We start from the raw sequence: 24,272 nt of genomic DNA on the forward strand, positions 1-24,272 counted from the left end.
GCCTATCAGGGCCGCACCACGCCCGCCCAGGAAGCTTCCGCACAAGGGATTGAGGCCGGCCTACCCGCGCGGGCCTGTGACGTCATCGCGCCGACGCGGGCGTCCGCGAGGCTCCGCCTGCTCCACTTAAACCGCTGGACTCAACATGGCGGCGCGCGCTCGGCCGCTTGACCTTGGTGTCCCCTAGCGCGGGTAAGGGATAAGACTTTCTCGTCTCGAGTCATACCGTCTTCGGATACCTCGGGATGCATTTTCGTCCCTATGCGCCGCCTGCGGGCCGGCCCTCACCTGCAAGTCGGCTGACCCGAACGACCCTCGTTTGCTGTGTACCGGAAGTGCTTGGCCTTGGCGGCTGTTGTCCGGAAGTGGTTTCCCTCCCCCTCCCCCTCGGGGCGGTCCAGCTGTCCCTGTAAGGGCGGGGCCTAGGGGCCACCTTGGGATTGAATGCCCCGCAGCTGTTGGAAGCCTCCCTCTGATGTTTCCTTAAGCATTGTTGCAAAGGCCGCACTATGGCTTTGGGCAGCGTTCAGATCCTTAGCCCGCCTTAAGCTGTGTGGCCTTGGGTGGGTTATGTGACCTCTCTGAGCTTCCCAGGTGACTTCTCTGCAAAATGGGACGGTAAAATCCGAGTTGGTGCTAAATCGTAAGGTTCATGCTGCCTAGCAGGGCTTCAGCAGACCGGCGTCTGTCGTCTGGTAGCACCACTGGCTCTGGGTAGATCTGAGAAGCAGCTTTCTAAGGCGGCCCGCTCGGCTCGCATTCCCGCCCGGATTCAAAGGACTGACAATTCCTTCTCTCCCTCAACAACGTCTTCCTTATCTAATCCTAACAAGCAAGCCTTAAGGAATTGCAGAGTTTCCGGTTCAAGGTTCTCCAGGCCCCCTTGTTTAAGGACAGATTAACTCTCACTGAAGTACAGAAGAGAATCCGAAAAACGCAAGTGTCTCTACCTTAAGCAGGAGAGGGAGTGGGTGGGAGCTCCCCAGATGGCCTTTACCTTGGACTTTTTTCTTTCTCCCTCATTTGGGGTGCTTGTGACCTGGGCTCTGGCCCACAACACTTTCTGTAAGCAAGAACCCTGGATGTCATGACTAATGAAGAGATCTCGTGTTTATTGTAAGTAGACTTCTGAGACAGCTGATCTTGCAGACACCCTAATGCCTATGCATAGCACAACTGCATTACTCTGAATTCTTCACCAGCATTCGAATTTCGTGACGGGAAGGGCAAGTGTGTGTATATCCAGGAAATATAGAAGGACAAGCTGTTCATTCTTGCGTCCTTCCATTGCCTTCTAACTCTCCGGTAGGGTGTGGTCTTCCCAAGGGAGCATCTTCCAGGAAACTTACTGGAAAGGAAGAATCCCAGGCCTCAGATCTCCTGAAGCAGAGTCTGTATTTTAACAGAATCCCCAGGCATTGCTCTGCACACTAAAGTTTGCAAAGCGCCGGTCTAACTCCTGGGGTGGTCTGGTTTAAAGTGGTGTGGTGGCATCGAAAATGTAAGGAGAGACAAGGTCCACAGAGCCAGAATTTGCAGTGGTGGCAGGGCCACCTATTTCCTGCTTTGGGACACTGGCAGCAGGTTGATTCAGAAGACGGGTGAGAAATTTGTCGCTGGGGCAACCAGGATGCACACCGCGGCCTTGGGATCCTTTGCTTAAAGGAAAGAGGAGATCAGCGGTCATTACCACCCCTGCCGGTGAGTGAGATCCCGCCAAATTTAAGGGTCACAGGAAAAGTGTCCACAAAGCTCCATGATGTAATTCTTAACAATTTAAACCTTTTTTAAAAAAATTCTCTCCTCTTTTCTCCCTTCTACCCCATGTCATACCCACATGCAACTAATTAAAAGGTTCCGTTTCCTAAGGTAAGGAAGAATATCACATTCATTCACGTTTGTCTTTATAATCTCAGCGCCATGCATGGCACTTGGCACATAGTGTGTGGTTAATAAATATTTGTTGTGATTGTTGGATTTAAGTAAGTTACTCTTGTGATGTGAGTATATAGTAATTTAATTGCCTTTTCAGGACATTTTTCAGAAAATCTTTTGCCTGGTTTTGCCTCTATTTTCCTTAGTAATTTAGTTGGTTTTTTTTAAAATAAATTTATTTATTTATTTTTAGCTGCATTGGGTCTTCGTTGCGGTGCACGGGCTTCTCATTGCGGTGGCTTCTCTTGTGGAGCATGGGCTCTAGGCGTGCGGGCTTCGGTAGTTGTGGCTCACGGGGTCTAGAGTGCAGGCTCAGTCGTTGTGGCTCACGGGCTTAGTTGCCTCGTGGCACGTGGGATCTTCCCGGACCGGGGCTCGATTCCGTGCCCCCTGCATTGACAGGCGGATTCTTAACCACTGCGCCACCAGGGAAGCCCCGTAGTTTAGTTTTGAACTGGTTTTTTTTCTAGCCATTTATCGAACATTTAAGTATCCATTGTGTAACAAACATAGTGCTGGTTCAGGGCACACGAAGTTGACAGGAATACAGTTCTGCCTCATCGAGAGCCTAGAGGGTAGGGAGACAGTCGATGTGTTAATTGCAGAGGCGTGATCATGTGCTCGTACAGAGCCACACACAGGTGCTGTGCATGTCCACACTGAGCTGGGGGGTAGCAAACCCTTAGCTCTGGGAGGTACCTACGAGAGCAGCTGGCACAGACACAAGGTGCCCAAGGCTTTCCACACCCCCAGCTTCCTCCCGCAAGATTTGATCATGTATTCTCCTAAAGAGAGAAAGGTACGGGATCAGGGAGGGATAAGGGATTCTTGCCACACCTCTGCCCCAAGGACTGAGCCTTATCGCAAAGTGTCTGAGTGTAATCTCGTGTTCCAGTCTACTGTCCATGCGGTGGCATTTATTTTCCAACCTTGGCATCTTAGCACAGGAGAACAGCTCTGTGGGGCACATGCCATCGTTCCCCGAGACACCCGTACCCTCCCTCCGTGTACGAACTCCTCACCCCTGTCACCCCCTCCCAGAGCCCTGCACGCTGAACTCGATGCACTTTAAAGATTAGATGCACAGCCTTTAATTTCAGGGGATTGTGGCCACACCATTGGCACACACAGCAGCGCCCTTTGCCACAGGGGCCTCAAGGTGATGCCTCGGGTCACCACGCGCTCTGTGTCTTGTTGAAGCATTCCCTTGTTTTGAGACCACCGTAGAATTCTGAGCAAGGCAGTTCTGCAGTCGTGGAGTAGGGCATCCCACGTGAACCCGCAGAGGAGGCCCCATCCCTTCCCACAGGTGGTGGTTTTCTCTAAGGAGGCGTCGGTCGTCAGCGGAGGCCACCGTGTGGACGGGCAGCCCGGGAATAAAGGCAGTTTAGAGGGAGTCGGGGCTGAGAAAGGGAGAGGAGCTGGCCTAGTAGGTGTGATGGCATTTCTTGAGCCTGGGGATGCAACTGCGACCATCCCTGGCTCACTCCCACACCGCACCCGCCCTTTGCTCTTCGTTTTCTTAAGTGAGTTAGAACCGAGTTTCTAAATCTTGCAAGCTAAACAGATCTCACTAATGTAAGTGCCTTTTCCATTGCACCTGTTTTCTCTCTGTTAGAAACACGCTAGAAGAACCAACTACTTGAAGTAAAACTGGGTGACTCTTTTCTCGCATAGAGCTGTGATGGTACTTTGGTGATTATGTTTATTTATTTATTTTTTCATTTTATTTTTTGGCCGCACTGTGCAGCATGCGGAATCTCAGTTCCCAGACCAGCGATCAAACCTGTGCCCCCTGCATTGGGAGCATGGAGTCTTAACCACTGGACCACCAGGGAAGTCCCTTGGGTGACTCTTTTCTGAATGGAAGAATACTTTTTTCAAAAAGTATATGAATTACATATGTAATATATTTTCTGTTATATATGTACATATATATGCAAATGTATGTATGTAACCAGACTGGTGACATTTGAAAACAATTCAAAACTAGGCGTCCTTAAGAAGTGTAATTTACTTGGGATTGGAGACATCTGAAAGTGTACACTATAGATCATCTTAACATGGCATAGAAACTAAATATCAAGCTATATCTATTAGAAAAAACATTAAAAAATGTAACCTTTATGTATAAGCTTTGTTTTAATTTAATATGTGAAAGGTTCCAAATATAATATACACTGAACTGAGAGATCAAGGTAGAGTTTCTGAGTGTTTCTGTAATTGTATTAGAATTACTTAATTACAGTGCTTGCAGCTGATATTCTGCATAAGTGTGAGATAGAGCGGAGAAGCTTTCAAAATGTTCATACTTAAGAGATATCTTTTATACAAAAGGGGTTTAGATCTTTGGTAGCCAGGTGTCGGTGTTGTGAAGTGATGGTGGGAGTGGGATATCAAATGCCTGACAGGGTCCTAAATATTTTTTAAAAGCCCAATAAAAGAAAATCTGTATTCTCTCTGCCCTGTTTTCTTTGTTGCTAAACAGCTCTGCCCTTGACCTGGCTGCTTGTGGTCCACAGTTTGTACAGATGGTTGGGAATAGTCCTTCTCGTTACCCTTCAGATAATTATCCTCCAGTGGAGGGGATTATTGGGGAAATAATATCAGTGTCAAACAGGTGATAGCGCTGAGTGATAAACAGAGTGTCAGCTTCGGTGCCGTATGCTTCATCAAATTCACCAAAATACTACTCTGTTTTAATTTGGAGTACAGGATCTCATCATTACTGATGCTGTCGTCAAAAGAAACAGCCTAATTGCCAAAACATCCAATCATCTAATCACCTCATTTCAAAGGGAGAAAATAAGAATTCTGGTGTATTTTGTTTTTGCATCTACTCCTACTTGCTGGAAGCTTATTATTAATAATTATTATGCCTTTTGAGGGCCCATTCCATGCCAGTCGTTTGTACCCCTTGTCTCATATAACTGTTACAACGGTGCTCACGGACCTTCCTCCCCTACGGTGGTTCAGAAATGAATTAGTGAGCTAGTAAGTCCTTATTATGTGCCCAGGATTGTGCTCTTTGGCCCTTGACGGGTCTCAGAAACTTGTTATTCCTTCAGTCCTTTCTTTGGTCAGAATTTGTAATTGGTCTTCATATTTAGGCATTTATAATTTTACTAAAAAGTGGTAAAAGTGTTTAATAAATGTGATGTATAAATTTATAGCATTTAGGAAACTTGTTTGCATCTGGAAAAGAAAAAAAAAAGCAATTAACTCAGGCTACCCTTTCTACATTTATCAATTACAGCAGTAGGTCACTCGGGTTACTCCTTTTCCTGGAAGCTGTGTCATAAAGTAGGTTATTGTAAAGAGAACATAATTTCCATTAGGAACAGTGTTATAAAAGGGGGTCATGTCATTGACCAGGGTCCTAACTCCAGATAAATCATGTATCTAATCAATTGTATTCATGCCTTTGTTCACTCTTTAAATAAACTTTAGTGTCTAATATATGACAAGGACTGGAGTAGGCATTAGAAAATTAAAAAAAAAAAATCTTAGATAAACTGTCCAGTTTTAGTTCACTGTTTTTTCTTACTGGAATGTACTTTCACATTTTTCTACTCTTAAGTTTTACTTATTCTTCTGGGCCTAAAAAACTCTTTTGTCTCAGTATGTCCTTTTGGATTAAATTCAAACACCTTCTGTCAATGTTAACCACACCCTTCTCTTTGTTACCATGCTTGAGACATTGCGGTAGTAGTTACCACCTTTCATTTTGGTTAGAAATGCGGTTGCCTCCGCCTTCTGTGTTCAGAGTTGATTTGGAGCAGGGACCGTCGTGTACTTCTTGGATTTTATTTATTTATTTATTTGTTTGTTTATGGCTGCGTTGGGTCTTCCTTGCTGCGTGCGAGGTCCTTCTCTAGTTGCTGCGAGCGGGGGCTACTCTTTGTTGTGGTGTGCGGGCTTCTCATTGCGGTGGCTTCTCTTGTTGCGGAGCACGGGCTCTAGGCGCGCGGGCTTCAGTAGTTGTGGCTCGCGGGCTCGGTAGTTGTGGCTCACGGGGTCTAGAGCGCAGGCTCCGTAGTTGTGGCGCACGGGCTTAGTTGCTCCACGGCATATGGAATCTTCCCGGACCAGGGCTCGAACCCGTGCCCCCTGCATTGGCAGGCGGATTCTTAACCACTGGGCCACCAGGGAAGTCCCTATTTCTTGGTTTTTGCCGGCATCTAGAAGGTAGCTAAATGTTTATAAGAGTTGGGAATCTTTAGCTTATATGTTTCAGATATCTAACTGGCTTAAGCAAAAAGAATGTGCTAGTTCAAATATCGGGAGGTTTAGGGACTTCCCTCGTGGTCCAGTGGTTAAGACTCTATGCTCCCAGTGCAGGGGGACTGGGTTCGATCCCTGGTCGGGGAACTAGATCCCACTTACATGCCGCAACTAAGAGTTCGCATGCTGCACATACCGCAACGAAGATCCCGAGTGCCGCAGCTAAGACCCAGCACGGCCAAAATGGACAAATATCAAATATGGGGAGGTTTAGAGGTAGGACTAACTGTGGAGATGGCTGGATCAAGCATGCAGGGGTGCTGGAAGGCCACCCTTGTGCCATTTCCTGTTTTTCTCATCTTAGTTTCATTCTGCAGTCCGGACATCCCCAGGAGGCTGCTGGCAGCCTCACAGACTCTCAGCATATCAGCGGAAAAGTTCTTCCACTACCCACCTCTCAAACTTAGAAAAAGACTCCTGCTCGTTCTATTTTTGTCGCATGCGTGTCCCTGGAAGGGTCAGCGTGAACAGCAAATGGTGATACAGTGATGTGAGCCCATGAACGGGGGAGCGAGTCCTGCAGACGATGGACAGAATGAGGGGAAGCATTGCCAAGTCCAGATGGAGTCAGCTGGGCAGGCCTAAACCAACAACATCCACTGCAGTACCTGATAAATATTTGTTGAGTTAAACAAGCAAAAATGCAGCTATCATCTCTACATAAGACAGGGAAATTTAGTCTTTTTGATATATAAAACTTCGTGATACGTATTCATCTGGCGAATATTTCCCCAAACAAATAAGAACACGACTGTGATGTTTGGGGCACTGAAAAGTTGGTTGCGATTTTAGGTATGTTTAGATGAACAGTACATGCTGCTTGGCATAAATGTTCACCGTTGAATTAATCAATAGTTTTGTTTGCCTTTTTTGAATTATATGAGCTATTTTGGATGTTAGAGATGGTACAAGACTGTTGCTCACCAAATCGTTGTAAATGGATGCACATATTTCCCTGTGATAAATTTCCATGTAGGGAGCTGTGGTTCTTGGAGCGCTACCAAGGATCTTATCCTACACAGAGGGTCAGAGAAGTAGATGCTAAATAAATGTTTGTTTTTAACAGCTGTGACAGTAATAATGCCCTTCTACCAAAAGCATTTTGTAGAGCGGGAAGTGATCTCAGACGTCCTCCCATCATCCCTTCCTTCTGAGCATTTGGGAAAAGAGTAGACTCACCATTTGGTAGTGTCCACTAATGTATTTCATATTTGATTTTAAAACCATAAGAAATATACTGCTAACATAAACTTTCAAAATCATTCTTTACAACATCTTCACAGAATTTCTAAGGCAAAAGTGATGTGTTATAGCAAACTATACACAGATACATTCCCTATTCACAAAGCTACAAAACGAATGGGTAAAATGGGTTAGAAGTTTGAAATGGAGGTCAAAGTGAAATTTTGAAAGGACCCAGGCTGACATGGAAAAGACAGCTGTAATTTCAGAATCTTCTGTTAGGGCTTGCATTCTCAGAAAACTAGCGGCAGAGTAGTGACTGTTAGAATGTGGTAGTGTTATGGAGACGTATTTGTTGAATCGTATGGACTGATTCAGTTTTTCCTGGGGGAAAAAAGAATCCCAAGTTCTGATGAACTGTGCTATTTCCCAGTAGGCAGAGATATTTAAAATAATGAACACACAAAATTCATTCTCTGTGAATAAAAGAGATGGCAAGTTCAAAGTCATTTCAACAGCATTCCTTGCTTGGGGAAGTCTACCTCCAGCCTAACATTAGTTTTGTATTTCTAAATTCCCACATGGAAGCCAGAGAGCCCTATTTAAGCTGTCATTTTAAGCACCAGACTTCCTTTCCCATATTTTATTCACTCTCTCACCTTGAGAGAGCAGGACTGCACTCTTGGCGTGCTTTGAAGGGCCATTTTCAGAAAGTGAACTTTTCTTAACAGAGTCCTTGGAGTAGCTGCATGGCCACATTGCACTTAAAAAGCAGCTGTAAAAGTAAAATTGTAAGGTCAAGGGTCTCCAAAAGGTCTTTGTAATTCTGAAATTTAATTTTCCTGCTTTTTCATGCACGTATACTCCAAATTTTATTTTTAGTTTACTTTTTTCATATACTCCAAATTTTAGGAAATCAGCTCATCACCAACATGACCCCATTTTCCCAGTTGTATTATAGAAAAAATTTGGATTCTGTAGGGTACGGAAGCATTCACAAGATAATATTTAAAATATAAGTTAGCTTCAATTCAGCATTCTGTGAACACAGACAAGTGTAAAGGTTAATTTCCTTCAGTTAGCAAAGAAACTAAAATAACATTTTTGCTTAATATTGAGTGAGAAGGATCTCGTAACCATGTAGACTTCATTTCAGTGACCCCACTTGTATGGGCCACCCACCCAAGGTGTATTTTCATCCGATGTTGACGCGTAATCGTTGAAATCATAGGCATTTCCTTTAGTTACACGTTTTTCTTGACATTTGACTTATGCCTTATTTTTTTTTTTTTCTGTACTTTCTATGTTAGCGTGGCAAGTGTCTGTGATACTTTCCGCAGCGCAAAGGCTCTCTCGGCGTGCTTTTTATTTGGTTTCTATTTCTGTGCTCAAAGGCGTGGAGCAACGCCAAATTTGCATTCGCTGCTGCTTGTTGAACGCGCACTTGCGTGGTCTTTGCTGTCTGTCTCCTCCAGGGGCCTTGCCCGCACCAACGCACATTCAACGTCCCTAAGAACGCTGTGGGGCGACCGACAGTGTCGCTCACATGGTGACGATGGCTGAATGAGGCGCAAAGAGACAAAGTGACTTTCTCGAGGTCGCACGCTTGATCGTTGGCTCAGCCAGGATTCATTCCTTGACTGCTTTGCTCTACTCTCCCCCCAGTGCCAGATGTTCAAAAGCAGATGTCCGCTCACGGGGCGTTCACAGCGATCGTTGTCATAAAGACACTGATAAGTGAAGGCAGCAGTGATCCTGTCCAGCTGCACCGTCACCCCAGGATCTGTAGAGGCTCGTCCTGCAGCAAACCGTTAAACATGGGCGTTCTCGCGTCTTAGGCTTGGGGGTCTCTTCCCTTCTCTGTTTGTTCACACGAGGCGGCACTCTTCATGCCCAAAGCTTTGGTGCAGCCTCTTTGCCTAGGGCCTCCACGTCAGGTGCTGTGATGGCACGAGGACTATTGATTTGGATTGGCTACCTATGGATGAAGGGGACTCAGGTTACGATTTAGGGCAAGTCCCTGCCTAAGCAAAGGGGGAAAACCCATCCCACCCCCTGGCACAGCTGAGTGAGGGAAGGAGGGGTGTTGAGGTAGAAAATCAGTGTGCTAATCCCCCACTTCTCATGTTTGTATGTTGGGATGGTGTTTGTAGACAATGAACGCCATGCCTGTTTCTGCAGACATAGCCTTGGGAACTGTGGTACACCAGTACAGTGTCTTAATTCTGCTCCTTTTGATGAGTGTAGGATGGAGCCCGGACATCAATATTATCATTAGGAAGACACAGCTCCCAGGTGAATCTAAGGTGTAGCCAGGGCTGAGGACCACCGTTCTTGAGAAGTTCTCAATTTGGCCACCATGACACCAGAGCCATGTTGCAGGTTTGGGCGATGGAGGTGGCCACATAGAAAGCCAGTGCTAAAATAAGCCTCAGCCTGGTCATCAGGGGGTCTAGAAGATTCTGCACAGCCTGTTGACCAGTCCACATTGGTCATTCTCCACCTGACCAATGTGCACGGACTGCAAGGAAAACAACTAGAGTTACTCTTTCACTTTTCTTCTATGTCATCACTTCCAGGTTAAGAGATTGGCCAGTACAGGGAAGTGACCTCAGGGAGAAAGGGAGTAATAAGGTTCTGTCTTGGTCGTTTGTGTTTTTTAGTACCCTTGTGCCTTCTTTCTGCATCTGTAGGAAGTTCTGGTGGGGATGAATAACGTGCCCTCCTGAGGCTGGCAGCACCCCTGCCGGCTCAGTGCTGGGTGTGGCGTGCTTACCTTGTGCTGGCTGTGAGACTGGGTGTCTCCCACACGTTGCGGGTCCACTGGAATTCCGCGCCTGTTCATGGGCACCGCAGGCCCTATGCAAGAGAGCGGTGGCAAGGGAAAGCAGAAATGCACATCGCATGCATCTGCTCTGCTCATTCGTGTGTACGCTTTACTGTCCCATCGGACTTCACTTGTAAAACGCAAGCTCAGAGGTAAAATTATTAAGAATTTCAAGATGGTGACAGCAGAGCAGTAAACCAGGTGTGAGAGCCTTCTGAGCATGGGGCCTGTCTAGCTGGCCCTGCTCAGAAATACTCTCCTGTATACCCAGATATTATCTTGGAGGAAAAGGGGAGAAAAGAAATTTTCTGTTGCACCTGAAATGAGTCTGTCTCGATTATTGGGTTCTACTTATAAAATAATGAGCTCTTTAAAAAAATTCTCTGTTTTTGAGATTCGTTGCCTTGGTTAAGACTCCCTTGGTTGCTGAGAGAAAAAAACAAAAATCATCATATGTGGATAAAGAAAATTTTTGTTAGAATACAGAACCCAAGGACCAATGGAAGTCTAGAGGGGATGGGCACTAAAAAGGGGAAAGCTTGCAGAAACCATGCTTCTGCTTTGGATTGCCAGGGTCTTTTTTTTTTTTTTAACATTTTAATTAAAAAATTTTTTTATTGGAGTATAGTTGATTTACAATGTTGTGTTAGTTTCAGGTGTACAGCGATGTGAATCAGTTATACATATACATATATACACTCTTCTTTAGATTCTTTTCCCATGTAGATCATTACAGAGTATTGAGTAGAGTTCCATGCACTATACTGTAGGTTCTTATTAGTTATCTGTTTTATATAAAGTAGTGTGTATATGTCAATCCCAGTCTTCCAATTTATCCCTACCCCCCCCTTCCCCACTGGTAACCATAAGTTTGTTTTCTACATCTGTGACTCAAGTTCTGTTTTGTAAATAGGTTCATTTGTACCGTTTCTTTAGATTCCACATATAAGCGATATCATAGGGTATTTGTCTTTCTCTGTCTGACTTACTTCACTCAGTATGACAATCTCTAGGTCCATCCATGTTGCTGCAAGTGTGGATTGCCAGGGTCTTGTGGATTCTAATGCAGCATCTCTTTTATTTCCCTTCCTCTCAGGAGATCTGCTCTCTCTGCTTCTCAAGGTGCACGTGACCAAACGTGGGAGCCCCTCAGTTCAGCCAAACGGCACAAAGAATAGCCTCCCTTTCCTTCTAGGCTGCATGTCCGGTAGAGAGAATATATGATTGGCCAAATGTGTATCAGGATCCATCCCTGGTCCAAGAAATGAGGAATGGCGCGGAATGGGTGCCAAGGCCCGGAGGCTCGTGGGCTGGACAGATACTCCTGACACTTTCTGCTGCACCTTTGCACTGGATTAAATGTCCTGTGCATGAAGAATAATCATAATTAATAGTTACAGAGCCCATACTGTGTGCCAGAGCTTTTGCTAATTGTGTTATGTTCCTCATCGCCATCTCCACAATCAATGCTCTGAAGCAGGTAGAGGAAGTGGCCTCACACACGCTAAGGCACTTTTCCCAGATTACCTGGCCAAATAGAAGGGAGCAAAGGAAAGAAACCCAGGTTCGTCAGAGGGCAAAGCTGTACCCTTAACTGTTTTACTGGAAAGTAGTAAACGGGGGTTGTCTTAGTGCACACTGTTGAGAGACTGTTATCACTGTCTTATACTTTCCCTTCCCCCCGGTTATCCATTGGCTGCTCTCAAAGTGTGGAGACAACTTCTGATCCTTGATTTTGTCCAAGGAACTCGATTAAAGGGATAGCAATTAAGCACAGCAGATTCTCAGAAATGTTTGCCTTTAGTTACTGAGTGACTTTCAGAAGAGTGGGCCTGCGTCCTGCAAGATGATGTACAAAATCCCACAAACGTAATGCCAGATGGAACTGACCCATATGTGAAAATAGGTTTCCCCACAAGGTCCGTGTTTATTGTTTTCTATGACTGTCTCCAGGCTGCCCCCTGCTGGCTGATGCGAGTGGGACACTGCAGATCCCAGAAGGATGTAACGGCAGAGAGAAGCCCCAATTCCCAGGGTTGGGAGAGCCAGGGAGGTCTCACTTTAACATGGCCCTAGTCCAGTTAGAAACCAGCGGGCTCTCCCCTGCCTGTGCTTTATCATTGCCCACATCACCTGCAGAGAGAAGGCAGTCAGCTTTCAGACCCAGCTGCCTGTGCTTTACCATTCCCCACATCACCTGCAGAGAGAACGCCTGTTCTGTGTGCCTTCCTTGAGACATGACTGAAATCCCGATATAAAATCAGATATGTAAACATTCGAAAGAAGAAGATGCAAGAGGGAAGAGATGCAGGGACATATGTATATGTATAACTGATTCACTTTGTTATACAGCAGAAACTAACACACCATTGTAGAGCAATTATACTCCAATAAAGATGTTAAAAAAAAAAAAAGAAGAAAGCTGAGATTAATATGGTCATTTTTGTCCCTCTCATCTCTTGCCTCCTTCACCTTTATAGAGTACTGATTGATTTCAAAGGTAGATGAATTAGGTTCTGTCCTGAATAAAAGTCAAATGGCTATAGAGTATGTTACTTGTTTAGACTGTTCCTATGTTTATTTGTATCTAAAATGTTCATTGAGGTTCTAAATAGCCATTACTTTATTGAGTCCACTTTATGAACTCATTTGTTTTAGTGAAGAAAACTAAATTTTAAAAATAAGTATAATTTCTATATTAACTGGTATAATTTCCTATTAAAGAGCTCTCATAATTAGAGCTATTGCTAATATAACTTCTAGGTCATGAAAATATGCTTTTGAACTATGTTTGTATATGGATATACACACACACACTCAAGGGGGAATCATTATTTCACAAAAGAAGTGTGAGTTATTTCTACTCCTATAAGAGTTTAGTTTTTTTTTTTTTTAATTTATTTATTTTATTTATTTATTTTTGGCTGTGTTGGGTCTTCGTTGCTGGGCGTGGGCTTTCTCTAGTTGCGGCGAGCGGGGGCTACTCTCCATTGCAGTGCACGGGCTTCTCATTGCGGTGGCTTCTCTTGTTGCAGAGCACAGGCTCTAGGCGTGTGGGCTTCAGTAGTTGTGACACATGGGCTCAGTAGTTGTGGCTCGCGGGCTTAGTTGCTCCGCGGCATGTGGGATCTTCCCAGAGCAGGGCTCGAACCCATGTCCCCTGCATTGGCAGGCAGATTCTTAACCACTGCGCCGCCAAGGAAGCCCAAGAATTTAGTTTTTTAAGAAATAAAATATTTGTCTTATTTCTAAAGAAACATTCTTCATAGAAAATTTAGAGAATACAAATACAAATTTAGAGAAACAAAATAATGACTACCCATGTAAAATTAATATGTATGGTGTATATTCCCAACACACATAGGTAAATGTAATGTATAATTTACTTTCTAGAGATTTCTATCTCAAACTTAGTACGAAGCATTATATAAAAAGCCATCAATATGAGATAATCTAACCCAGTAACTGCCAATAACTTAATTGATTATACAGTCAGTGACCTAATATTAAACGTATGTAAGACTCCTGTTTTCATATCTTGCTTCCAGACATCTTATCAATAACCTAGACTTGTGAACATCATTTTAATGCATAATAGTGTCCACTTGTGAATGACATAAAGAGAAGAAAGATTATATTAGATATCGATGTTTGATTTGCTAGGCTTTTTCACCACCTAAATGATGTCTTCCCAACAGCTTTAACAATGCTGTCTGAACTTGCGTCTTAATAAATTTATAAATTACGACATGCCATGGGTGTCAGTGCTAGAAGTATTAAATGCACGAAGAGCAAGGCTGTCTATAAAGTAATAGGATAGATTTTTTAACACACCCATCAGAATTCATACTTTGAAGTAAGTGTTTTATTCCACACAGTCTTGTTAAGAGGTTATTAACTGTCTCCTTAATCTATGAATGTATTTTTTCAGCAGTATCACCTGTGAGTGCTCTGTGTGTTGGCATTTTCACAGACCCGTGGATATAATAATGAATGAGGCAGGTAGGCTACAGTCTAATGAGGGAGAAAAGATGACACCAGCCATTGCAAGACAGGAGTGTAAGCGTTAAATTAAGGTGGCACCAGTGATGTGGAATCCTGCCTAACCCCGTCCCTGGGGTCAGGTCACATGTTAAAAAACAGCATGACTCCTGAGCTGTATCCTGCCAATGGAATTTCAGAGTACGGGTAAAGAGTTCAAAAGTGCATTCATCAGAGAGTCAATAACTGTATAATATCTTCGTGTGGTGACAGATGGTAACCAGACTAATCATGGTGATCATTTTGAAATGTATAGAAATATCAAATCACCGCACTGTGTAACAGGAACTAGCATAGTGTTGAAGGTCAATTATACTTCAAGAACAAACAAACAGACTCATAGAAAAAGAGTTCAGACCTGCCAGAATTTGGCTTCTCCAGCTGGCTCTCCTGTGGACTTGATGGTTTATTGCAACTGGATTACAACTAGTTACACTAATCAGTGTTTTAATGTGTTCTTTGTTTCCAAATTGTTTGCGCTTTGTGTCTCCCTGCTGCACTATGGCTTTGTCAGTGTTACTAGCTGCATTGCTTATATCCTGTCTGTTTTATAAGATTGTTGTCTCTCACAGTACCCAGTGTGTAACCAGGCCCTCAGTAAAACTTCTCACATTTATAACATAAAATAATTGTAATAGTGTGATTCTAGGTATGGGAAGAAGCAACAAGGGAAAATGTCTCCTGGATCGTAATTAGACAGAGGATCCAGAGAATCTTTAATTATCAACAGGGCCAAATCCGGAAATTAGCACCTGGAGTGGCATATCAACAAGAGTTTTCTCCTGATCTGGGAAGAGCCTCCCAGCACCATGGGACTAAATTTGGTCATGAAATGTCTCCCAAGTATTGTTCGAATTCCTGACCAAGAGGATGATTTGAGAAATCGGATATTTCCTGCCATATCAGTAAACAAAGGATGTCACAGTCATCAGTGATTGCAGCCAGGTGAGCGGGTGAGCCCTGAGGGAACTCAGGAAGGAAAGAATACCTGCTATCTAGCAGCCATCAGACTGCAGCCACTCCCCGCGGTGAGCCCTGAGGAAACTCAGGATATGAAAACACAGGATACTGGCCCCAGATAGCTGAGGTGCATATCAAAGGAAGGATTTCAGTGAGCCCAGACTCTTGCATCTTCCCATACATGGAAAAGCCCTAAATTCTTTAACTTGAGATACCTGGTTTTCCTTTAATTAACAATAATCTTATGACATTCAGACTACCTGCCCTTTTGTTGCAAAACTCCTATATAACCTGGCTCCCCCCTTGCCTCTTCGGAGCAGTTTCTCAGAGCTATCTGAAACACTGTCTCCTGGGATGCAGTCCTCATTTCGCCCCAAATAAAACTTAACTTGCAAAAAAAAAAAAAAAAAATCAGATTTGTGATTATGAGATGGGGGGTGGCAAGAGGGGGAATGAGATGAAGGCAGTGGAAAGGTACAAACTTGCAGTCCTAAGATAAGTGATAGGCATGTAATGTACAACATAATAAAGATAATTAACACTGCTGCACATTATATATGGAATTCTTAAGAGAATAGATCCTGAGTTCTCATCACAAGGAAAAAATACATATTTTTTCTCTTTCTTTAATGTATCTCTATGAGATGATGGAGCTTCACTACACATATTGTGGTCATCATTTCATGATGTGTGTAAGTCAGATCATTATGTTCTACATCTTAAAACTTACACAGTGCTGTATGTCAATTCTATCTCAGTAAAACTGGAAAAAAGTGCATTATCAGGACTGCATCATAGCCACAGAAAAGGCAGGGAGCTCTTTTTTTTGGAATCGTCTTCAAAAGTTTAGGGTATTTTATTGACTGTCCCGTAGAGGGGCAAATGATAAATATTTGATATAAATTGGATTCTTTTTCTGTGAATACTGCTAGTTCAGTAGAGTCATACTTACCTTTTAAAAGCTCGGATTTAGCTGAGGGAACGGCATACAGTAGGTACTTAATGACTATTTACTGATAATTGACTATGCAAGAGGTCTGACAAAATGATTGATGCACAACTGGAAAATTCTAGTTCTGGCCTAGAACCAGACAGGTCTGAGTGCTGAGCTGGCTTTTCTTGTGGAGCTTGCTGATTCATTTCATCACTTGCAGGAGCTCTTCTGCGAGGTGAGACTCATTTGAACAAGAGAGGCGGCTGCCAGAGCACACTGAACATGCCTCGGATATCCAGGGTGAGTACTTTGACAAAGACCATACTCATTTGGATTTTAAAATTCAGATGCATTTGTTGAAGTCAAATCAGTTTGATTTAAAATTACTCAGTTTGCATGTGCATTTACATACAGACACACTCACAGACTGAAAGTTTAATTGATGTGGCTTAAGGTAAGTCGGCATTTGTTTTCCTGGTTCATGCAGACTGTTTGGTTCAAATCCAGGGTGTACCACATATAGCTGTGTGACCTTGGGGAGGTTACTTAACCTCTCTGTTTTTCAGTTCCTTAATTCATACATCATGGATAATGATTACACCTAAATTATAGAATGTGTATGAGGCTAAATGAGTTAATATATGTAAGGAGCCTAGAATTTTGGTTGTTACATAGTAAGAACTGTTTAACTATTGCATAATTATTATCTTCAACCCTAACTATATTAACATTAAAAATATTTAATTTACCAGATCAAATAACCTATAAAATGTTTGTCAGTATGTACAAGAAGATAATGGTTATACTTAAAATGTAAAATGTTTCTGAAGCCAAATGGATTAATACATGCAAAAAGTATAGAATACCTTTTGTCACATTGTAACTATTTTATTATTATTATCCTTAACCATAATAATATTAATATTAAGAATATTTAGATTACTAGGTCCAACTAATATTTTAAAATAGTTTACCATTTAGCTTTTGCTTGTTTTTAATGTTTTCATTATGTTGAAAAATATGAATTACCAAAATGAGAATGAAATTAAATGGTTAAAATGGAAACACAGTAATTTAGAATACCTTTTCTCTCTAGGTGAAAAATATATCCTAAGAAATCCAATTCCTTGGAACTGAATGCATTTTAAAATTCTAATTCATTTTTCTTGCAATTTATAGATCTGACATTATTAAAATATTCATATCTTTGAGCTAATGTGGCATAACAAATTTAATTTGCAAAACAAAGATGACATGAATAGAACATGATCCGTAATCACTTTTTTTTAAGCCTCATGTTGTAGGCACTTCATTAGAAAGAGAGACAAGTCAGACATATTTTATAACTCCATAGAGCTTCCCAAATAAACTCTTAGAAAGTCATGAAATGATACAATTTTGGAACAAAACATTTTGTATTGTTTTCATTGTTTCTCAGTTGTGTAGGGTACCACCCCACCATCCTTGACAGGGTTGTTTGACGTGTATGGGGGTGCTTTGTGTTATTTTTCACCAGAAAGTCTACGTCACAGTGTAATCGGATACTGTGAAAGGGGGGATGGAGGACGAAGAACCGCAGGTTGCATTCCTGGTCCAGCGGCAGCTCCAGTGCAAAGATGGCCCTCGAGTAGCGAGGCACTGGGCAGAAATGGCCAGACCCTCGTACTGATGACCATACTCCACTGATGGGGAAGCTGGGGGCTTCCCCCCAAAGTGTGGGGCTTCCATCTAAACATGGGAACAGACCCCACGGGGCTGATAAATATTGGGTTGGCCAAAAAGTTCGTTAGGCGTCTTCTGTAAGATGTTACAGAAGACCCCAAACGAACTTTCTGGCCAGCCCAATAGGTTCTTCCTCGGAGACACATTTGCGTAGCACATCTCCAAGGCTGCTCTCACCCCGGTTTCTAAATCCAGCTGAGCATCTTTCTAGGGTCTGATGGTTTGCTGTATACACCAAAGACTTCCAGAGTTCAACACTGTTACCTGGCTGGGGGTGTCTGATTTCACAGGGTGTCTCATCTGAAGAATATTCATGTTTCCTTTTGGTTTGGGGGCAGAGTACGTGGGAAGAGGGTAAAGATGAGCTCAAAGGGTTTTACTGTGATTAAGGTTGTCTCTTTGCAGGGCCGTTGACTCTGCCTACAGCCGGGATGATTATTATTAGTTCTAGCAGTAGTAGTAGTAATAGCAATAATTATAGCAGTAAAAGGAGGGTGAAGAGGAAGAGGAGTAACAGTAACAAGAACAACAACGATACAGTTGTTACTGTTTCCTCCACATGGGGCTAAGGTCTGCCATGTAAAATCTTATGCAGTACTTACCACAGCGCTACGGAGCAAGAGTACTGGTATTATTTTAATTTTAGAGATGATATTTGCAGAGGTTAAATACCTTGCCCCAGCTTATCAAGCTAATAAATCATAGAAGTGGAGTTCAGACCCGTGTGGCAGGAATCCCAGGCACCTGCTCCTGTCTGCTGCCGTTTCTAATCAAGATGTGGGCATGATTATTCCCTATGCTTCTTGTATAAGATGCCTGGTACCTGTGTATTTGATCTTTGAAACCTCAATTTCCTCACCTGTAGAAAGTCAATAATAATAATAACCAACCTGACTTTCTCATGGAGTTAATGTGAGGGGGAAAAAAAAGATGATGTTGAGAAAGTGGTTTGTAAAGTATAAACTCTTCATAAATACGTGTTGGTTATTATCTTACTGGTATGAAATATTCTGTATTCTAGAAAGGAGACTAAAAGTTTGACCATAGCAAGGGTGGGAACTTCATTCTCAGGAATTATACTCCCAGAATTTGAGATCTGGAAAAGCTTTGGAGAGTGTCCAGTTCAGTGGTTCTCAGCCCAGCTGCTTATTTGTATCACTTGGGGGAGCTTTTAAAAATTGTCGATGCCCAAGATTCACTCCATTTTTAGAAATCTTGTTTAATTGGTCTGGAGTAGGGCTTAGACATCTCAGTATATGTATATGCATATGCATATGTATTTGTGCATGTAAACATGTGTATGCATATGTAGGTATAGGTGTATGCTTGTGTATGTGTGTTTTCTCCGAAGATGATTCTAATGTGTAGCCAGGGGCAAAAATGACTGAACGGAACCAACAAGCTTGTTTCTGACAACTGGGGTAACTTTTTGTTTACCCAGGACAGTTGCAGCTGACACCTGTTGCCCATTGACCCAGCTGATAAGCCCACCCCCTTTCCCTCTCATGTGTCCTGGTTTGGATGATAAATTATACCATCTCCTGCTGATAAGGAACTGAGGCTTTGGGAGGCTGTTTTCCTTCTAAAGGGAACTGAGTATAATGCCCACCTTGGGCTTTCAGGGATTGCTTTGCAGTCGTGTTGGACACCATGTAAGTAAGCAGGATGCTTCTTGACATTCTTAAGCTGAGAGAATTGATAATAAGGACTCTTTAAAATAGAACTATCCGGACTTCCCTGGTGGCGCAGTGGTTAAGAATCCGCCTGCCAATGCAGGGGCACGGGTTCGATCCCTGCTCTGGGAAGATCCCACATGCCGCGGAGCAACTAAGCCCGTGTGCCACAACTACTGAGCCTGCGCTCTAGAGCCCGTGAGCCACAACTACTGAAGCCCGTGTGCCACAACTACTGAAGCCCGCGTGCCTAGCCCGTGCTCCGCAACAAGAGAAGCCACCGCAATGAGAAGCCCGCGCACTGCAACGAAGAGTAGCCCCTGCTCGCCACAACTAGAGAAAGCCTGCGCACAGTAACGAAGACCCAATGCAGCCAAAAATAAATAAATTAATTAAAAAAAAAAAATAGAACTATGCTGTGTTTCCACATGACCCACCTAAGTTTTGCAATACCGAGGTCTCATCATCTCATCTGATTCATTTATGCAGGGAACATGTCATCACTGTTTCGGTTCCTGAAAGCACCTTCTCATGAATGCTAGCAACTGTTACTTAGGAAATTAAATTTAGAAAACAGAGAGACTTCCATGGTGGTTCAGTGGTTAAGAATCCGCCTGCCAATGCAGGGGACACGGGTTTGAGCCCTGGTCTGGGAAGATCCCACGTGCCGTGGAGCAACTAAGCCTGTGCGCCACAACTACTGAGCCTGTGCTCTAGAGCCCGCGAGCCACAACTACTGAAGCCCGCGCACCTAGAGCCCGCGCTCCGCGACAAGAGAAGCCACCGCAATGAAAGCACGTGCACCGCAATGAAGAGTAGTCCCTGCTCTCTGCAACTAGAGAAAGCCTGCGCACAGCAATGAAGACCCAACACGGCCAAAAATTTTAAAATAAATAAATAAATAAATTTATAAAAAAATAAAGAAAACAGATCAACAGCTTTATCAGCTGTCTCAGTACTAGTTCTCTTAACAGCATGCAGGGCAACGTGGACCCTGCTGGATATGACATGCCTGATGACGACATTTATAAGACCTCTGTCCAAAAGGAAATTTGACGTTGCCCAAGAGATCTGACCTGTAGTTGCTCTGACAGGCCTTGGCGCTGTCTTCTTGGTTGAGGCTTTCTCAGCCAATGTCAAATCTGATTTTGGCATTAAGGTCCGCATAACCTAGGATATACATGCCCCAGAATAACTAAGGTACTTCTCAGCCAGTAGTCTGGCTTTGCTGGAAGTCTGTGTTCAGTACACATATGAATCCATGGATGTGGGCATGTTTCTGTGACAATAGTATGCACGTCTCCTCATCATTGGAATTATTGTTCTGGGATGACTCAGTCAGAAGTGCAGCTCTCGGAAAGTGGAATGTTTCCATTGACATCCATCAGAGAGAAACCAAGGACGGTAGATGTTCTTATTACCCAGCATTGATGGCTTTACCTCCTTGAGGAATCCAGGGATCGTACGGTACCCTGAAGAGCCAATGCGTCGTCCAGGAGGCTGGAGTATTCAGTTTTGTTTGTCGTATATTGTAGGTGAAAGTCAGAGACTGATTTTGATGTATTAGAGGTTCCTTCATTTACGAGTCTCAGAAAAACCCTTTGCAAAATATACTGACGCTTTCCTTGATTTCAAAATTGCAGTGGTCTCACTCCTGATGTTGGAAATGTGCTTGGCTGTCCCAAATGGCTCCTTGGCAAACAGTGGGCCCCTGTTACTCAAAAAAGAAAAGTATAACTCCTACTGTTAGGATTTAGAGTCCAAGAAGTTCATACTGTTATTATTACCTAGTTTGAAAAAGAAAGGTTAGCAAATTTCCCCAGACATTGTCTGAGGAAGGGGGTCAATCAAAAGAGACACTTAGTGGCTTCCAGTTCTCTTTCCAGATTCTCCCAAGACATGCTGGCTGTCCCTGCTCTGTATTCTGAGTGCACCACACACGTTCCTTTATCAGGATTCATAGCACATTGTACCGGAATTACTTGTTTGCAAGTCTTTCTCCCCTGCTAGACTGGAGAGCAGAAACCGTGGCGTGCTTGTCTTTGCATCGCCAACACTTAGCAAAGAAATGAACACATATTGGACATACAGAGAACCCGGAGTGAATTAATAACTGACCACAGAACGAAAAGGAGCTTGAGTATCAATCAAGAATTGTGTCCTTGTGTAACCGAAAGTGGGGTCCGGCTGCTTACCACTCAGAAGCCAATAAAGAGGCCAGGTTGATGGAAAGGAAAGTTTGCTTTATTTTGGATGCTGGCAGCTGGGGAGGAGGGTGGACTTCTGTCCAAAAGCTGACTCGGCCCCCCCCCCCCGACAATCAGTGGGCAAGAGCTTTTATAGGCGGAGGGAGGGGGCTGCACGTAGAAACAGCACGGTCAGCTCTGACCGTCATCTTGAAATTGGTCATCGGTGGTCTGACCAGCGTCCTCTTGACTGTTTTAAGTACAGTTAATCTCCAGTTCCAGGGCTGGTTTGTTTCCATTTCTTTGAGGCCAGTTCTCGGAATTGTGGCAGTTTATATGTCATGGCTACAGTCTGGTCATCATGGACTTAACTTCTTCTACCTGGTGGGGTTTTCAGTATCTATAAGACAGCTCACAGGATGTGGCTCAGAATATGATCTGTAGCCCTTGAGGAGGAACTAAAAGGTCCTTGACTTTGCCTAATGACTAAATTATTATTATTTGGTCTCCTTTGACTGTTTTCCTTTGCTTCTGCATTTTCTTACTTCTCTGATTAAACTTATTCTTTGGCTAAAGTGTTTCCACAGACAAAAGGCAGGCTGAGGACATGGTGGGGAAGGGACCATAGGGTCCTGCTCCGTTTCACTTGGAGAGGACACATAATAAGCTGCGATATTCATGCTGAAATGAAAATACAGAATGAAACATCGTGGAAACCAGACATTTCCTCTGAATAAGGAGCTTAAACTCATTCAGTATTTGGAGAGAATCGACTCCCTACTCTACCTGCTTGGAAGAACGAGGGAGGTAGGGAGAGCTTATCACAATCTGGTTTTGCTCAAGTTAATCAGTATGTTTTGACGCCTCTCTACTACAGATGCTGGAGCAGTCGTGCTCATCAGGGTCCATTCTGAGTTAATCCGATCAGTGCGGGATGTCTTACAACACGGAAATGTCCAGAGCTTCATGATACAATTTCTGGAATAGTGGGATTATGAGACCAACCAAGGATGACCTGATGAAACGCTTTTAAGAAGTCCTAGAAAATTCTGCCTCATTACCTGGGTGAAAATCACTGCACTCATAACAATGAACGTTAATTGCTAAGTCCCTTGTCACCTGCTTAGAATGCTCATCTGCGACAGCTCAGTTGTCACCCCCAAAAGGAGAGAACTCTGAGCCTTCCTGAGTCCGTTAGGCTTTCAATGTGTTTTTCTTACCTAAAGGTATCGGTTTCTGAGCATTGCATCACCTACATGGCAAAAAAAAAAAAAAAGCTGTATATGGAGTTGGACTCCTGAACAGAGAGGTGCTTTTTATAATACCAAGCAGCTACTGATGTTCCTGTGTGCATTCAAGGGAGCATAAACCACCTGTCTGAGTTGAGTTGTGCCTATCCATCAAGCATCAGATGGCCCCAAGACACCAGCTTTGCTTACTAATCAAAAGCAGTGTTGTCGATGTACCAGGTTAATGCACAGGTTGATAAAGTTATGCAGTTATCGTGGGACTAGGGAAGTTTTATAACCATGCCAGGTTCTACACCTTTACAATTCATAGTGTTTACAGACCACTTTGGTTATTTTTCTCCAAGGATAAATCAGTGCCTTTAATCTTGTTATCATCTATATATCATTGTGGTATTTTGCTCTGTGCTTCTACCTGTTTACAAGATTAATGAAGCTCTTCCTTTGGATCTCAAACCAGCATATGATGTAAGAACCAACTGGCAACTTCCGACTCCTGGGAACCCCACACACAGCTAGCCCTCTGACATCCAAGCCATCAACATTTTAAGAAAACTAATAGGGATTTGGAACTATGTTGCTGTCCCAAAACCAGATGGTAGCAGAAAATTTCCCTGAAGTTAGCCTTGGGCTTGGTGGCAGGGTTGACCACCGCACCTGGCCTTTCTTCAGAGGTCTTTTCTCTGCCTTTCTGCTTGAAGGGGCGGGGCTTGATTATCTACCGTCCTCCACTGTCCCCTTGAAAGGAAATCTTTCAAATAACCCACTTCACAATTTACCACGAGCAGTGAATTTTTAATATGACTTGCATAATGGTGATTATATATTTCTGTTTTTCGAAAAACAGGAGAGACTTTAAAATATGATAACCTTGGACAAGCAGTGTGATTTTTTAACAAGAATATGTTATGCGTGGGACTTCCCTGGTGGTCCAGTGGTAAAGAATCCGCCTTCCAGTGCAGGGGGCATGGGTTCGATCCCTGGCCGGGGAACTAAGGTCCCGCATGCCGCAGGGCAGCTAAGCCCACGTATCACAACTACCGAGCCCACACGCTGTGGAGTCTGCGCGCGACAACTAGAGAGGGAAAACCTGCACGCCACAACTAGAGAGAAGCCCACGCACCACAACGAAGAGCCCGGGCGCCACCATGAAAAATCCTGCATGCTGCAGCGAAGATCCTGCGTGCCGCAACTGAGACCTGATGCAGCCCAAATAATAATAATAATAATAAATGAAATAAATATTTAAAAAAATATGTTATGCATAAGCTGCAGTGAAAG

The 24,272-nt window shown here is 43.5% G+C and overlaps 1 protein-coding gene and 1 long non-coding RNA gene across 5 annotated transcripts in view; one reads left to right on the plus strand and one right to left on the minus strand.

The window, feature by feature from the left end:
* Positions 1–414, minus strand: part of LOC309652461 (patatin-like phospholipase domain-containing protein 4) — a 110,847-nt gene extending 110,433 nt beyond the window's left edge. For 2 of the 4 annotated variants that reach the window (XM_082446295.1, XM_082446298.1), the window contains exon 1: positions 65–184. Coding sequence is in view for 2 of the 4 variants with exons in the window: in XM_082446298.1 (XP_082302424.1) it covers positions 65–86 (22 nt within the window). In the remaining 2 variants the exon portion in view is untranslated. Of the gene's footprint in view, positions 1–64; positions 185–288 lie in introns of those variants that run through there. The other 2 variants (XM_082446296.1, XM_082446304.1) reach the window with 2 other exon arrangements.
* On the plus strand, positions 95–23,900 carry LOC309652470. Its single transcript, XR_014258731.1, has 3 exons — positions 95–192; positions 16,384–16,463; positions 22,622–23,900. It is a non-coding gene; the product is annotated as an uncharacterized lncRNA (long non-coding RNA).
* Positions 23,901–24,272: the final 372 nt, after the last annotated feature.

The sequence above is a fragment of the Balaenoptera physalus genome, assembly GCF_965194825.1.
Source record: "Balaenoptera physalus genome assembly, chromosome: X".
NCBI classification, from domain to species: Eukaryota; Metazoa; Chordata; class Mammalia; order Artiodactyla; family Balaenopteridae; genus Balaenoptera; species Balaenoptera physalus.